This window comes from Tetrao urogallus, assembly GCF_951394365.1.
Source record: "Tetrao urogallus genome assembly, chromosome: 1".
NCBI lineage: Eukaryota > Metazoa > Chordata > Aves > Galliformes > Phasianidae > Tetrao > Tetrao urogallus.
In genome coordinates, this window is record NC_136813.1 from 76,291,671 (window position 1) to 76,310,027 (window position 18,357).

At 38.2% G+C, this 18,357-nt stretch overlaps 1 protein-coding gene across 4 annotated transcripts in view; it reads left to right on the forward strand.

Moving 5' to 3' along the window:
- The window catches only part of CNKSR2 (connector enhancer of kinase suppressor of Ras 2), a gene marked incomplete at both ends in the record, with an annotated part of 204,118 nt that overhangs the window by 55,440 nt on the left and 130,321 nt on the right, over positions 1-18,357 (forward strand). For all 4 annotated transcript variants that reach the window (XM_079536249.1, XM_079536250.1, XM_079536251.1 and 1 more), the window contains one exon: positions 16,933-16,974. In XM_079536249.1, coding sequence (XP_079392375.1) covers positions 16,933-16,974 — 42 coding nt within the window. The remainder of the gene's footprint in view (positions 1-16,932; positions 16,975-18,357) is intronic.

Here is an 18,357-nt window from a genome sequence, read left to right on the forward strand (position 1 = left end):
TATATTTGATAGTTTGTATACTTGAAATCTTGTATTTTGTCTTGAGATTTTCATTAACTATCTGTTTGACATGGTGTGCATGTATGTGAGGAGGAGCTTTGTTATGTGCTCCTTCATGCAGCTCATATCATCTACACACCTGTAAAGATAACATGTCCCTGTTAGGCTAGAATAAAGAATGCACTTCTGCGCATGCTGTAAGAAATACAGAAGCTAGCACTGAGAAACACTTTTGTAATGGGCTTCATTTTGGAGTACATTTTAGAGAACCTACTACATCCTTTTTTTTCTTCTCACTAATGTGGTTTAGAACTGTCCCTGTCTTTGCTGGGAAGTGAAAAGTCTCCTTTGCTGCGAGTTCATTCTGATGTTGATGCTAAATGCTGGAAGAATAACCTGGGAAATTAAACTAGTTCTGTTCAGTCAAGCATCATCCCGTACTCTGATGCAAGTATTTTTGAGGTTACAACTCATCTGTCTACTATTGATAACTGTGGAGGGATGTGGTACTATCTTATATCATTGTTTTCCTAGTTTTTTGGTGTTCTATTTCATAGAATCATGAAGGTTGGGAAAGACTCACTAGGATTATCTACAGCAACTATTTCTAGCAGAACAAGGAATGTTTATTGGACCCAAATTATCCTCCTTCAGCTGAGATTGTGACGCAGCTTGTTGGCTTTGTATTCCATTTCTCTAGACAAATGTCAGGATAAATTCTTCTCTGTTGGCTGCTGCAGGGGCAGGTCACAGCCATCTGTTGTGAACTGCTGGCCCTCCCTCGGTATGCATATCCACTTGCTTTGGGCTGCAGTTCAGTGCTGGAACAGGCAGTGCTTGAGAGGAAGAAGAGAGATGCATGCAGTGCAAAAGTGCCCATCATGCAGAGGGATGAGACTTGGCTCTCCTGGTGTTTCAGCAAGAGTATGAGGGAAGGGCCAATGCCAATATGGAGAATTTTGCAGAAGTGAGTGCACTTAAGAAACTGGAGATTATAGAAGTAGGAGAGGGTGGGCTGGGTAGGAGTAAGAGTGCTAGGGAGAATTTTTTTTTCTAGTTATTAGAAGTATCAGTCTATTGTCACTCAATTGGTCTATCCTAAAGATCTCCTATGTCCCCTTAGTGTGAGTTTGTTTGATGACACTACTCTCCTTTTTATAAAAACAATGCATTCTTCTCTGATGCTTTGATAAATACATACAATACCAAATATTAGTTGGGTTTGCTTCCTCTCTGATTTAGAGAAGAGTAGTGTTGCTAGTCCTCTGTGCTCAAATTTGGAAAATGAAGATTTCTTTTTTTTAGTTTTATTTTTCCTTCAAATATGATTGATGTTTTTTTGGTGTGCAAAATGGAACGTGGTCTGCTCCCTTCCCACAGATCACATTAGCAAGGGTGCATTTTGGTGCCTGGGCAAGAGACAAGGGGGGGTGTCTTGCTAGTCTTGTGCTTTTGGCCATTTCGCAATCAATGCCAGACTTCTCATCTTCATTCTGTCTCAAATTGCAACAGAGATGCCAGCAGCAATGGCTGTGGAAGAAGACCACAGGCCTTTGTTTTTGTGGATGGCTATTTATGGAATCATATCACAGGATGGTTTGGGTTGGAAGAGACCTCAAGGATCACCAAGTTCCAATTCCTCTGCTGCACATGGAGTTGCCAGATTCCAGGTCGAATACTTGATCATGTTGCCATGGTCCCATCCAACTTGGCCTTGAACACCTCCAGGGATGGAGCGTCCACAACCTCTCTGGGCAACCTGTTCCAGTACCTCATCACCCTCTCAGTGAAAAACTTCTCCCTGATGTCGTGGCTAAATATTTCCTCGTTTAGTTTAAAAACATTCCTCCTTGTCCTATTATTATCTACTTATGTAAAAAGTTTATTTCCCTCATGTGTATAATCTCCCTCTAGCTATTAGAAGGCTGTAATGAGGTTTCCCTATAGCCTTCTCTAAACTGAGCAAACCCAGCTCCTTCATTCTGTCTAGACAGGAGACATGCTGTAGCCCTCTGATCATCTTCGTGGCCCTCCTCTGGACCCTCTCCAAAAGCTTGATTTCTTTCTTGAGCTGGAAGCCCCAGACTTGAATGCAGTACTCCAGGTGAGGCCTCATGATGGCGTAGAAGAGGAATAATCACCCCCCTTGTCCTGTTGGCCATCATTCTTCTGATGCTGCCCAGGATACTGTTGGCTTTCTGGGCTGCAAGTGCACACTGTTGGCTCGTGTTCCCCTACTAGGAACCATAAGCCCTTCTCAGCAGGGGTACTCCCAAGGAGTTCTTCTCCCAGTCTCTGTACTTATCTGAGATTACCTTGACTCAAGTGCAAAACCTTGCACTTTTCTATGTTGAACTCATTAGGTTCACAAGGGCCTGCCTTTACAGTTTATAAATGTCTCCCTGGGTGGCATCCCTTTGCTGTATCTGCAGCACTCAACTTGGTGTCATCAGTAAATTTTCTAAGGGTACACTTGATCCCTTTATCTATGTAATTGGTAAAGATGTTAGAGAGTATTGATTCTAAAACAGACAGATTGGGGGACACTTCTTGTTCCTGGCCTTCATCTGGATATAGAACCATTGACCACAACCCTCTGGCTGTGACCTTTCAAACCAATTCCACCTAATAGTCCACCCTTCAAATCAGTATCTCTCCAATTTAGAGATAAGGATGTGGTGGAGGACCATGTTGAAGGCCTTGCAGAAGTCCAAGTAAATGACATCAGATTCCTTTCTGTTGTCAAGCAGTGCCATCAATCCATTGCAAAGGCCACCAGAATGATCAGGCATTCCCTTGTTGAAATTGTGCTGGCTGTCTCAGATCACCTGCTTATGCCTTGCGTGCCTCAGCATGTTTTCTGGGAGTATCTATTCCATGACCTTCTCAGGCAGAGGTGAGGCTTACCAGTCCATTGTTCCCCAGGTCCTCTTTCTTCCCTTTTTATAAATGGAAGTGATGTTTCCCTTTTTCCAATCATCAGGGACTTTGCCTGACAGCTACAACTTTTCAAATATGATGGAGAGTGACTCAGCAACCACATTGACCTGTTCCTTTAGGACCCTGGGATGCATGTTGTCTGGCTCCATAGACTTGTACGCATCCAGTCTGTGAGGCTCTCTCGGACTTGCTCTGCCCTTACAGTGTGGGGGGAGTTTGCTCCCCCAGTTCCCACCAAGAAAGGGATGTGAGGTTGAGGGATGTGAGAAATATGAGAATCCTGCCTGCCAGTGGAAACTGTGGCAAAGAACTTACTGAATATCTCAGCCTTCTCCCATATCTGTTGTAGCCAGTTCTCCTTTCTCATTTATCAAAGGAGGCGTGCTCTCTTTGGCCTATCTCTTCTGACCTATGTACTTATAGAATCTCCTGTTGTTTTTAACATCCCTTGCCAAATTCAGTTTCATGCATGCCTAATCCCATCTCTACGCGTCCAAACAGCATCCCTGTAATCTTTGCAGGTGATATGTCCTTGTTTCCACTGCCTGTGCTTGACCTTCTTTTTCCTCAGTTTGATTGGCAGGCCCTTGCCAAGTCATGCCAGTTTCCTGCCTCCTCTGTTTGCTTTCTTATTTTGAGGGATGGAGAGCTCTTGTGCAAAGTGTTTCTTAATCTGTTTTCCCATGGTGAGTTGTGCCCTTATTGAGCTGTGAAAGAGGGTCAGTACTTCAGGACAGGACAGGAAGCAGACAGGAAATGTATTGCCCTTGGCTAAACTGCTTGTTTTCTGTAGAAGTAATTGTGACTCACTGTCCAGCTTTTTAGTGGGAGTGAGAACCATCTGATCTGTTTTCATTAACTATATAAGAATGAAATTAATAATATATATATATATGTATTTCTCATTAATAGTATTGACTATTAATGAGAAAGAGGTTAGAAGATGAACCACTGCAGTATTTCCCATGAAGCCACTGAGTATCAGCTCACTTTTTTTTTTTTTTTTAAAGTCATCCTCATTCATGATACTACTGATTTGCTATGGTCGTAGGTAAATAATTTTCTCTGTATGTTTTTCAGTGAGAAATGAAATAGACCAAATGTTACTATTTAATATTTTTGGAGAATAGAAGTCTTATCTTTGCCAAAACTGACATGCTTTCCCAATCAGGAAGCAGTCCAGTACATGAATCCATACTTTGAATTCAAAAGGAGCATTTACGTGCCCAAATTTAAGCATGCTTTGGTACTGAATTGAGCTGCAGTCAGAAGAATGATAATGAAAAATTCCATTACTAGCTCCAAACACATGTGGATTGATCTCTACTTAAAACGAATGTGTTCCAGCATAGCATTTCAAATTGTCTTTGAGTTTTCCTTTTGTATGATCATTGAGCACATTGAAAATCCTCATTATACTTTCTTAAGGCTAAATGCTTAAAACAAAATGTTTTGATATCACCTTAGCAGGGCTTTTTTTTTGTCTTAGAGCTCAATTTCTTTTGTACATGAAGTATCTCATAGTATTTCATTAATTTATAGCAATTTGTAATTTAATTTATAATTTTTTTGAGATTTTGAAAAACATTAAAAAGACAATGATACAAATGTTTTTAACACTAGTTAAAAATAGATTTTTATAAAGTATGTATTAAGAGGAAATAGTCTGCATGTTTTCTTACACCTTTGAATTTTTGAAAGATATTTATACAATATAAAAATAAAACACTGGTATTCCCTACAGTAACTGAACGCTTGCAAGATTCAAAGCTGATTTTTGTGTTGTTTGCTTATAGTCAACATTAAGAATTAATAACCAAAAATGAGAAGTCAAGGTGGGGGGAGGGAAGCTGGAACTAATTTGGCTTTGTTTGTAATACTTCACATGTTTTAAGGCTAATTGCAATGTTTCTTCATTGAATTAAGGCATTTCTTGTCCCCCTCCTCCCACCTCCTCATTTGTAAGTACTCAATGGATAATGAAGAAAAAAATAGCAGAAATACAGTTCTTTATTCAAAGAATAAAGTCTAAGAAAATCAATTGTAAGTCTGTGCTTTAACCTTTAAATAATTATTTAAAGTTGGATTTATAATACCTACTTAGGAATCAACTTTGGAATAGTGCAGCATGGCACATACTTGGGTTTAACCATTTCATTTTCTGTGTGCATTGCACGTTGCCGAACACCTAATTTGCCTCTGAGAACAGGTCCCTCAGGGCACTGCAAATTATTATTGTAACCTGTTTTGCATTCACACTAATCCTACGCTTCTATGCTGTTTTATTTTGGTTTAGGATTATTGTTTTCTTCCCCTTAAGACAGTAAGATAGCGTTGGACAAGTACTTGCTGTGGTTTCACTCTTAATGTCACCCTCCTTTCTGATGGGTTATTAAATTTAGGGCTCTTTAGTAGCTCCCTACATTGGACTGTTTCTAGTAGAATCATAGAATGGCCCAGGTTGGAAGGGACCTCAAGGATCATGAATCTCCAACCCCCTGCCACGTGCAGGGCCACCAACCTCCACATTTAATACTAGACCAGGCTGCCCAGGGCCCCATCCAACCTGGCCTTGAACACCTCCAGGGACGGGGCATCCACAACCTCTCTGGGCAGCCTGTTCCAGCATCTCACCACTCTCTCTGTAAAGAACTGCCCCCTGACATCCAACCTAAATCCTCCCTCCTTCTCCTTAAAACTACTTCCTCTTGTCCTGCCATTATTTACCCTTGTAAAGAGTTGATTCCCCTCCTGTTTGTAGGCTCCCTTTAGGTACTGAAAGGCTGCAATGAGGTCACCCCGCAGCCTTCTCTTCTCCAGGCTGAACAAGCCCAGCTCCTTCAGCCTGTCTTCGTTGGGGAGGTGCTCCAGCCCTCTGATTAATAGCTCCATGTCTCAATTTGTACTGGGAGCCCAACACTCAGAATAGAAATGTATCATATGGAATGATTCTATTAGCATTGTTGGGATAGTATCAAATATACTGAAAGGGAAGTTAATATCCTTTGTAATAGGAATGTTGTTACAAAGTATCTCTTTTCTATCATGATTCCTCACTTTTTGCCATCCTAGCTCTTAAGGACTTTAAGGACTTGATAAATATATTTTTAAAACATTGAACTTAAGGTCATGCTAAGTAGCTAATTACCATAGGTTTCTTTAACTAATAAAAGGACTTCAGTAGTTAAATAGTGTGAATGTTTGATTAGCTTCTTATTACACCTGTTATGCTTTTGTTGGTGTTCAGAAGCAAAACTGTACATGAAAATTGATTTTTTTTTTTAAATTTAAATTTTTGAAGTTCTTCCTTCTACTCCAACTTTGTTAACAGATGCATTCAGGAAATCTTTGTTATTCTACTAGTAATAATTCCTGCCCACATTTTTTTAATAAAAAGGAGGCTACAGTTTTGGAATTTAAAGTATGTATGCATAGTACACAGTTTATACAAATTGCCCCATTTCTGGTAAGTGTGCAAGTAGGAGGATAAGTGTACAAGTGGGTAGATAAACAAGTGTGGTGTGAAGTTAAAAACTGAACAAAAAAGTGCTACCAGAAAACAGTACCAAGGCAACATCTGCCTTTTGAACATATGATCAAAATGATATATTTTTTTTTTTTCCAAGTTGCTTACTAGTGGATTGTTGTCTTTTTATTTATGTTTTGGAGTGTTTCTCTGAAATGGAATTAGGCAGGGAGTAGATCAAAGGTTAAACCTTTAATAACAGTATATAGGGATATGAAATTCTATCAGAAATAATTTGCCTCGTGGTTGGAGGAGGGAAAAAAAAAAAAAGACTGTTGAGTATATAAGAAGCTTAGCGACTAGAAAATATGAATGTGTTGGCTTATTCTTTGTTTATTTGTTTAGAAGATTTTTTAGGTTAACAGACTCTCTCAATGGAGAAAAAAAAAATGAAACAAAAAGAGGCAGAATAATTTGAGGAAGAAAGGGTACTCTTTTTGATTCAGCATATTCTGGTAAACCAGTGTAACTATTGAATTTTTATAAGGAAAAGAGCCTGAATGGGTCAAGGTAAGGTGATAATGAAAGAGTCAAGGACTGCTTGGATTTATTCATACTTGATGGAAAGTGGCGGTAAGTTCATGGAAACTGAGATCCAGTGTGGATGTAGAGGAAAAGTGTTTTCAGGTGTTTCATACATTGCGTTTAAATAAAACCTGTTTCATTTTTTTTTCCTTAAGTTGATTTATATGGGCACTGCACCTGCACTTGTTGAGTGCCATCACTGTTTTCCATTCAGCTAGGGGCAGATAGGAGATATGCCATGCTTCTTCTGTAGTTCTTTGCAAAAGCTGAATTTAATCATTAAAGATGATGGATTGAGATTATATTAATCAGATGAGTAAAAATGCAGTCTTGGTTTTCACTACTTTTGCTTCAGAAACTCTGATTTTCCTTTTCCAGAGACAGTATAGTGTCTGTAAGCAGGTGTTACAAAGCAGGATTTCACTTCAGTCTGGTGAATTACAGAAACTGCATTGCTAGGAAGCCAGCAGAAGCTTTGGTCATGAAAAGTGTGAGGTCAAGCTTTATTTCAGGGAGGTCATATGAGATACGTTTGTGTTTGTTTCCTTAAATCCATTAAAAACACACGAAGAATTTCAGATTATCCAGTGTAAAATGTTTGAGTCATAGCTGAGCCTGAAATGCCATCTTCCTAAATACCATTATGTTTCTCAAGTTCAGTTATTTTCTCTGTTGGCAGAATAACCACCTAGGCACTATGAAGTATTTTGCTGCAATTATGTTTTATAAACCACAGTTCTTTTTAATGAGAATCCTAAAGGAAAAACAGAAGTAAAAAAACCTAAAATTATTTACCTCTAAATGATTTTGCAAGTGACACTGAAAAAAAACTGCAGAACACCTTCCACTAGAAACTGTATTTGGCACGTCAGTAATGAAAGAGCTCATTTTGAATGCTTGACACTAATTTTTCTGGATTAGAAGTGTGGAATAAGGTGTGCTTTTACTTTGTTGTTGTTGTTGTTGTTGTTGTTTCTCATTTGAAGCATTTTTACCCTGGTTGTCAACCTCTCATTTGTTGATAGTTTCAGTGGATTCTTTTTACCTCTTGAGAATGTCTTTGAGTAGAAGAATTATCCTGAAGTGAAATTCAATTTAAACTGTGAGAGCACTTGGAATCTAGCAAGATAGATGAGCAGATGTCAGTATGACTTTGCCCAGTTATGAAATGCTTGCTAGAATTTCTGACCTAATAGATTGCCAGTTTGTTTTAGAAACAGTGTTGGAAGAAATGTGATCATATGCAGATGGGTTAATGGTTGGACTAGATGATCTTACTGGTCTTTTCCAACTTTAATGATTCTATGGTACTTAAGAATTAATATGTGACCGGATCTCAAGGGAATGCAAGATGATGTTTTTCATAGAACATAAGGCAGAAGTAAATGGAAATGGAAAATGATTTCAGAAATCTGGAAGAAAAGAGCTCAGTGCCCACGTTGCATCTCTATTAATCCAGAGAGCAGTTTTTCCCAGTAGTTCCTTGATCTGTGGGTGATTTATGTAAGTTGTGTTAAATTTTTACATGAGGCATTCCGTTGCTATGGTGATAGGTGCCACTCCACGCAGATTGTTTAAATAACGTTAAAGCAATTCTTTGTACTCAGTAAGCTATGTAATTGCTATTAGTTTGTACACAAGGGCTGTGAACTTCAAAAAAAAAAAAAAGAAAGAAAAAAAAAAAGAAAGAAAAAAAAAAAGAGCAGTTTTATTAAACCATGGAAAGACTCTGGAGTTTTACATGCTTTTGTGTAGGTTGCATAGGGAATATCTTCTTATGTAGCGTTCATTTAATAGCTGGCATTATATTTTTCACTATAGGGATATTTTCCCCTTCCATTAGTATCTTAAATGGTGTGTGCCCACCAATCTGCTTTCTCCCATCTCTGTCATTTTTTAGGTATGTTTCTGATGGGAGAGGGACAGCATGGGTTGCTGTAGACATAGGTGAGCTCTGGGTTAAAAGTAGAGAGAAAGAGAGTAATAACAGAGCAGGATGCCATGGACTCGGTGTCAAGAAGCTGCAGGGATTGAATAATTGCAGCATAAGTGGAAAAGAAAAAATATTTCTGAATGGCAGTGGGAAGAAAATTGACAGGATTTGTGTGGGAGGTGGAGTTGGAAATGGCACCCAGGTTGTGAGCTTGTGGGACATAAGGTGGTGGAATTGTTGACAGAGATGGGCAAAGAAGGAGGAAGCAGGGAGGATTTGGGAAGAAACATGATTTCAGCTTTTCAGCATATTGTGCTAGGGCTAGTGGCAAATATCCAGGAGGAGATTCTAAACTGTGAATGTGAACAGAAGGGACGAGAGCTCTGTGACTCATCTACTCAGAGATGATAATTAAAGCAGCATGATTTTTAGGAGGTGCTGAGCAATAGTGAAGAGGTTGCAGAAGATGGGAGGGTTAAGGGTAGAGCTCCCTGGGCTGTGGCAGTCTGGAGGAGGAACAGCCATGATGAGAGACTTTTTTTGAGCAGCTCAGCAGAAAGAAACGCAGAGAAAACACCATATTCCACTTACAAGTCCACTTGTTAAATATATATATATATATATATATATATATATATACACATTTTATTTATAAACTGTGTAATTTTAAAACTTAAGTTTATATGGCAGCTGTCAAGGACTGCCTGTGCAAATGCTGGGATGCTGCAAAGCTTAAGAGCAGCCTTCTATTGTATTTTAGGCAGTGAGATGAGAGAAATGTGTTTCCTCTTGCTCTTCAACCCTGCCTTTGTTCCAGGCATGTGTAATGTCACTGTCCCGAAGCCTGTATCTTTTTCATCCGAAGCCCTGCTAGACCTCTTAAAATCAAAGATATGATAAAGCATCAGACTAGGAAAGCTGTAAATGTGTCATGCTCTTAATTCTTTGCCTGTTAGCAGAGGAGAATGTTATCTGCTTTCCATCTTCTTTTGGTTTGGGGGTATTTAAAGGGTTTGATTTCTTGGATGTTGTGGGGGGTAGTTTGGAAGAAGAGTTTTGAACAGATCTGTATTGCTGCCAATTTGTGTTTTATTATTCCAATAATTACTCAATTATACCTGTAAATTGCATATTAGGAATTCCCTAATATCCTTCAGTTCTCACTTACGGGACACAGCAACATCTTTACCACACAGCCTATATTGTATTGATCAAGTTTATTGTTTCATAGCTGACATTGTTTAATTCTGTAATCAATTGCATTAGAAATATTGTCCATGCATTTTCTGTTTTTAGTAGTTGAGGACTAAATTGATTGCATCTACCTTATCTTGTACCTATTTCAAAATCATTTACTATTGTCTCGGTCCAAAAAAAGCAATAAAGGGTAACGATAACAAAATCTACTATGAAGACTGTGAAGCTTTTGCTGTTTTTGTGTTGGCAAAGCTTTAGGCTTTATCATAATTATTAAGAACTGTGAAAACATCCAGTGAAGATTCCAATAAACATCAGTCTTATCATTTTCCTGCCATAAATGAACTGGGTGGAGTTCAAGCCAAATGAGCCTTCCTAGAGCCAATGACACAAGTTGTCTGGAGCTAGGGCTCAAAGAGACCTTCTGGAAGACAGAATCACTTATTTTGGAAGATGTGGAGAGCCAGAAGGGCCTGAAAGTCGTGATCTGAGCATTCTCAATTATTTCTTATTGTTCTAAGTAGCAGGACTAACAGACCATCCATTTGACATACACTGGAATTAAAGGATTCAGTTACAGTTTTAATCAATTTGAGAAGCAAAGGGATTTAAATGATGGCTTGACTTAATTCCAGCCAATGGCTACATTGCTCAAGAGAGATTTTATACCAAAGGTTTGGCAATGCATGAGGGCCTGAACTCTCTTTTAGTGATCATGTAATTCATTATTTTTGTTAGAAATAGAGAATCAGAGTTACATACTTCAGATTATTTTGCGTGACTTCAAAATAATGGTGACAACAATACTATCAGACATCTGTTTTTAAGCAATATGTGAAATCTAATGTTGCCATCTTAAAACAAGACATGGAAAAAATATAGAACTGATTATTTAAAATGCATTTCTCAAGAGATTTCACTGCCATTTAAAAAAATATGTTCCTAATCTTGCCTGTATTTTGTCACTGAAAGACTGCTAAAACCTGTGTGATACACACACATATACTGTCTTCATGGAAATTCAGCTGGACTGTGGAGAAAAACATGTGAAGAAGACAATGGAGCAGCTCCATCAGAAGCAACTCAAAAGCTGCTTTGAAAATGAATGCTCTCATGGCAACCTTTTTTCCATTTGACTCCACCTCTGTAGCAAGCACCACATAGATTCTTCCAGGCAATGCTCCAGTAATGCAAATTCACAAAATATTTGCTTGGGCTATTATGTTATCTGAGAATCAGGAGATTCAATTTTTGTCATTGGCAATCGCATGCTTTTGTACTTGCTCTGCTTAGGAGATTTCCCTGCCTTGAAGGAAAAAATTAATGAGGATGGGTATGTACATGAATAACTGAGTCACTGATCTGAACAACAGTGAAATACAGTGAAGCAGTAATGATACAGCTCTATTGCACACTCTCGTCTAGAAGTGCTGAGCCATTTCTGAGTTGTTGCTGAAAGAACAAATACACATCTTTTTGCAATTCTCCCTGTTCCTGAACATTTGTATGCATGTTTTATATTCTGAACTAGCATAACTTTATTCTGAAGTTAAGTTGTGGAGTTTATAGGAACTAGAGACTGCCAAAAAGAATGCAGTGCCAAAGATGCCTACAATATGTGGACAAACCAATAATAACAGTAAGGATCATTATGTTTTCAAAACAGTATTTTGCAAGTACCCTGAGAAGTGCTTAGCAGTTAATTGCAATGGATAATTTGATGCGATGCTTACTCAGACATATAAATATATGTACATTATATACATGCACAAATAGAAGTGTTTCATTCTGAAATTTGTCTCATAGTTACAGTACTGGAGAACTGCACAATCTCCAGCTCCAGATCCCACTTGCTTGGGATGCATGAGCAGTAATTTGAGTTGGCAGGTTTCTAGACCTCTGTATTTCACGTTCTGAGTTGAGATTTAATCAACTTTGATGGAAAGAAAAGGACCAAAGAAAATTGTCAGTATAATTAGCTGACCCAATTCCCCAGTTCTGAGACGTACTAAGATAGAAGTTTGAAAACATAAAAGTAATAGCAAGAGGAGAAGGAAAGAAATTAGAAAAATAAAACATCATAACCATTGATTTAAAAAAGAAAAATAATCTATAACTATTGCGTTTTGTAGAGGTTACTTCACATGTGAGTTGTACTAGCATAGTTGAGGAACAGAGTAGGGTGAGATATATGCATTTGGAAGCATTGTCACCAGTCAGTGCTACTTTAATTAAGTTGATCTAATTGTAAGTGTATGTAATAATTCTTACCTAGGGACATGATAAAATCCAACTTTTTGTAGAAATAATCAGAATTTATCAAAAATCAAAAAAACCAGAATCGTGGCTGTGAAGCCCAAAAGTTCTGGAAAAAACACAATGTAAGTGATGCATCTCAGTTACGCTGTAGCATATCTCGCTAGTTTTGCAAATAAGTTTTGAAATTTTGGAAGTTTTGGAATTGAAAGTGCAGAAAAACCTTGTTGTTGATTACTGTTGTTTGTTTTTGCTGTTTTTCACTTCTGCATTTTTTTCCTTTATCTTCCATCTTTGGATCTTATGTTTCCCTTTTTATTAAGATCTCAGCTTATTTCCTTCTATCTCTGCAAAGAAAGGGCCCAAAAGCGCCCTGTGACACTTTAGATGCATAAATTAGAGCTGCAAAGAGTGACCGTGAAAACCTCATGTTAGCAGTTAAATTGTGCCATTATATTCCCCTTTTAATCCTCCTCCTTTGCTGATAGAACTGTCCATTTTTCCTGCCTGCAACTGTTAATGGCTAATATTTGACTACATCTTTAGTAAATGTAAGTTAGCACACAGTTTGTAGCATAAGGAAAAGAGCGGCATCTCTTGCTTTGTTAGCAACCCCCCTCTATTATGTTGTTTGTTTTTTTTTTAATGTTTATTCCAGGCTGGATGTGGCTCTGGGCAGCCTGGTCTAGTTGTTGGTGAACCTGCACACAGCACGGGGGTTGAAACTGGATGATCATTATGATCCTTTTCAGCCCAGGCCATTCTATGATTCTGTGACTTGCACTGAGGAGACAGTATTCTTCTTCAGCTGTTTGAGCTGAAGTTTTGATTGGTTAGGTGAAGATGCAATAGCTTAGCTTTCATTATAACTTTTCAGTGAATATGCATGTTTCACATAAGGCACAGGTGAAAGCAAAACAGCTCCTCTTTGTGAGTTCAGGGTTAATCGCAGTATTCTTCCACTAATTGAATAGCAAATAATTGTCTTGTATAGAAGGAAAACTTTGCTTTTTTTTTTTTTTGTTTTGTTTTTTGTTTTTTTGTGTGTGTGTGTGTGCTCCATGTTTTCTGAAGTAGAAAAAAGTTGATGTTAATCAACTTATATATGGTCTGTTTCTTACCATAACTATATTTTTGCGGTACTGTGAGTAAACAGATTCTTAAGAAGATTCTTCAGGAATAGTCAAGGTTTGGAAGGAAGAGTTGTTCTTTTACTGAGGATAGTATGCTATTAAGAACAAAAAATTATTTCTAATTGCATAATTGGTGGCTCTCTTTGTTGTTTTCAAGTGCATTAAGCATTTTCAGTTGAAATGAAATGGATATGAAAAAACGATAATTGTGAACAGTGAAGACTTCCAGTAAAAAAATCAGTTCATTGTTCTACCTAAGGGATATCTGAAGAGTATGAGCCCAATTATCCATAACGCTTGAAGATAAAGCACGAAACTGTGTAATGACTTAAATAAATAAAAATAAATAATAATAATAATAATAAAAATCCAGGGAGAAATAAACTGTTGACTTTGAAAGAAAATTATGTGTAGGTTTTGCTCTTGGAATAATTCAAAAACTATCTCAGCCCTTGTCTCCAGGGATGGCTGAGGGAAGTTGAAACAAGCTTGCTATGATACAGAGGTCCACTTGGTGACATTCTGTAGGTTTCTTTGAATCTTAGACTTCAGGATTGCTCTAGGCTGTGGTAGCATGGATCTTTGCATTCCTGCACATTTTTCTGAGTTCAGGCTTGAATTATGTTTAGCTGCATGCCATTTCTTAATGGAAAAGGCATATTTTGGAATTGTTTTACTGAAGCATTGTTTGCTTTCCTCCAGTTTTTCTCTTACCTACTTAACAATTTTTTTCTTGACTGAAAATAAGGAGGTAGCATCAAAAATCAGCAGTCCTATATGCGATGAACTCCATTAGCAATTTGTTTTCCCAAACTCTGTGTTTGTTGATAGCTGTGTGTATGGGAACTACTGAGTCACGGCCTGAACCTCTGATTGATCACCTGAGGCGAGCCATGAGTCAGCCAGAGGAGCACAGGTGAAGGCAATTCACCTGTGCTGCCAGAAGGGGTGGAGCCTGCTCCACTCCTCCTAGACCTATTTAAGAGCTGGCTACCAGTGGGGAATGATCTCATCTGGAGATCCCTCCTTCTGGTGTTTTGTGGTGAGCATAAGGGTAAGCCTTCCATTTATTCTCTCTTGTTATCATAGTCCACTTCGCCTAACTCTCTTGTTTATTTTATGAGTGTAACATCTTGATATCCATTGATTATACACTGTGCGATAAGGATAGGATTTCAGGGTGAAGCCACTTGCGCCATGCAGACTCTAGATGCCTGGGAAGTTTTCTACTTGATTTCCTGTCATTGGGAGATTCAGAAATGTATTTTACTTATACTCTTGGTTTATCAGAAGTAAGCAGGTTCTTAACTTCCTTTACGCGTGCTTACATGTAACAGTGTTTCTCCCTTATTCACTTACTTCCTAGTTGTAATGAACGGAATGAATGGAGTCTGGGTTCTTAAACTCCTTCCCTTAGTAGTGAGAGTTCTCAAACAGTATCCTCTTTAAGCTGAATATTAAATTTATAGTAAACTTTTCATTGCAAATGAAATAATTACGTCTATCTAAAAGCGCCTTTTTTTTTCCCCGCAATATAAGTGTTACAGTCTTTTTTTTTTTCTTTTTCTTTTTTGGAAAAATGATTCATAAGAATCAGTGCGGAACACAAGATACATCCAGATTGAAAATGCTACGTGCTCTTCCATGTATAACAATGAAATGTGCATTTTGCAACTGAGACTGCAAATATGTCACTGCTATCTGCATATAATTAAATGATTTAGATTTTCTTTCTGGCTGTACTTACTGGCAAATGTTTCCTGAATGTCTTGATAAACTTGCTGCTTCTGCGTTTTTGTTTTAGGTAAAGCTTAAGAACATATTGGCTATTCTTACCTAACACTAGAAACATTTCATGGACTAAAAATTCATTAATAAAAGAGGTGCATATAACAAACTTGTTTTTCAAAGAGGATAAATTGATAAAAAATGAAAGGATTTACAGCGTGGAACCTTAGTCAGATCTTTCAAGTGAGTTATTGGGTAGGATAGAAAGCATCTATCCTAAACAGTGTACAAATCGCCACACAGCTGTAGCACCCTGTGAACTTAGAAAAGACAGTTCTTTCACCAGTGTTGGTTGCATTTCATGTATTCACTTCCTTACTAATTCCTGTATTTCCACTTTACTATATCTGCTGAGACTTGGCCTGTCAGAAAAACTGACAGCCCTGAGCTTTCCATCTGTTAATCCTCTTAGAAAAATAGCCTCACGTTTTGGGTAGTGCATACAGGCTCCAACAGACCTTGTAGAATCATAGAATGGCTTGTGTTGGAAGGGACCTCAGAGCCCACCCAGCCCCTGCCGTGGGCAGTGCTGCCCCCCATCAGCTCAGCTGCCCAGGGCCCCATCCAACCTGGCCTTGAGCGCCTCCAGGGATGGGGCACCACAGCTTCTCTGGGCGGCTGTGCCAGCACCTCACCTCACCATCCTCTGAGTAAAGTATTTCCAGCTAACATCCAATCCAAATTTTCCCTCTTTTAGTTTAAAACCATTCCCTCTTGTCCTATAACTATCAGACCCTTTAAAAAGTTAGTCTCCCTCCAGTTCATAAGCTACCCTCAAGTACTGGTCACAGTGAGGTCTCCCCAGAGCCTTCACTTCTCCAAGCTAAATTAAGTCCAACTCCCTCAACTTTTTTTCCTTTGTTTACTGATGTTGTCACTGCATCACAGAAGGCTATCAAAGGTCAGGCACAGTCTGCCCTTAGCAAAGCTGGCTGTCACAGATCACCTCTTTATCTCACATGTGCCTTAATACAGCTTCCAGGAGGATCAGCTTTGTGATCTTCTCATGCACAGATGTGAAGCTCACAGGTGTATCATTTCCTGGCTTTCTTTTTCTCCCTTTCATAAAAATGAGAGTGATGTTTCCCTTTTTACAGTCATGGGGGACTTTGCTCAATAGCCAAGACTTTTAAAGTATGATGAGAATTGTACCACAACCACATCAGCCAGTTCCTTCAGGATCTTGGGATGCATACTGTCCAGCCACATAGACTTGTACACATTCGGTCTCATGAGACAGTCTCTAACTTGCTCCACTCTTACAGAGGAAGATTTTGATCCCCTGCCCCCCCCTTCTCCCCCCCCCCAACTAGAGGTTTGGGGATACGGAGGAGTGGGAAGCCTTACTGCTTCTGCTGAAGTCTGAGGCAAAGAACTTGAGTACCTGTTTGCTCCATGTCTGTTAAAGCCAGTTCTCCCGTTTCATTTACTTGCAGAGAGAGTACATTTTCCTTTGCCTTTGGTGCTGGCTTCACTCTTTTGTTATATAAATCTTGCCATTCTGATTGAGACTTTGAAATCTTTTGTTTCATTCTCAACCCATTTCAGTTTTATTTAATTCTTTTTAAGAATAAATCTAGGAATGGTGATTGATTGGATCAATCTAACTTGTCCTTTCTGCTTTACTTTTTCAGGATTGCACAGTATATGAAACAGAGAATAAAATTCTTCATGTGGTAAGTCGTTTTTGGATTTCTATTAATAAATGTACTTGCATTGAACAAATAGGATTCTATCTCTGTGTGTTTTGTACTTTTTCCATGTACTGCCAGTGTGATAATGAGCTAGTCTGCATATGACTGACTGCTGAATATTTGGAAATAAGTACGAATAGGTAATGATTGCTAGGAAAACCAAGCTTGACATATGAGAAGCCAGAAACTTTGTAGTGGCTTATGTTTTAGGCTGGTTCATGCCTATCTGTTGTTTGTAAAACATGGTTAGGAAAATGATTTTGAAGAATGAGATTTCCTTTTAGAGAGCTGTTTTCTAGCCTTATGTGATATCATATGTAAATGTTAGTGACATAGCTTCCTTTATTCATCACTCCTAGGAGTACTGAGCTAGTCTAGTGATAAGAAGATTAAAGCAAAGCTTTCCTGTTGAATTCTCAGCATAAATACAATAGTCTATTCCCAGATTTTCTACTGCTATTCATAACAAATAAAACAGCTGAAATTTGTCAGCACTTAAACACCAGAATATAAAATGGTTTGGAAAGGCTGACACTTCAGGGGATGGAGAGAAGAAAGTTTGAGAAATCTTGTGTGAAAACTACTGAGATGACGTAACACCTAAGTATTAAATACTAAATTGCCTTTCATGTTCTGTTGGTGGTTTAGTGAGTATCTAGTTAACCCTGACCCTGCTTCTGAAATGTGGAGTCTCACTGAGATGTGAAGCCTTATTTTCTAAGGGTGAAAAATAAAGTAACTTAGCTGATGAAAATGAAAATGATAATATTTTACCTTTCACTGTATTTCACTTTCAGATAGGTTTTGATATCTTATTTCTCTTATGGTCTGAGTTTAAGGAAGAAAAAAATACTTTATTTTAAAACATGAACTTTCCAGTAACGTTGCTACACTTTTTTATTCACCTCTCCCATATCAAATACATGGCAATCTGAATTCTGTAAGCTTCTGACAATTTGATTTCACAGTGATGTGGAGTAAAATGTCTCCTTGTAATTTTAAGTTACACTGACATTTTTCCCCTGTGGGACACAAGGAATTTACATTTTTAGTCAGGCTGACATCATCTTCTTTGCTAGGCTGATCTCTGCAAGCATTTAAGTAATGAAGTTTTTAATTGCATAATCTTGGCAAAAAATGAAGTACTGTAAGTTTGAATCCATTATATAAAGCCTGATTTTCAATACATGCTTGTTTTCTGCTGTAAGAGCCAAGATTTTTGACATCTGATGTATATACAGTATATAACATTTGCAAATGAGCAAAAAGAATTTGAAAGAGAGCTGGCAGTGGTTGAAGCTGATGAAGCATCAATTAATATAGTCTCCAACATAAAATTTTGAGGAAGCCAAGAGAGATTCATTT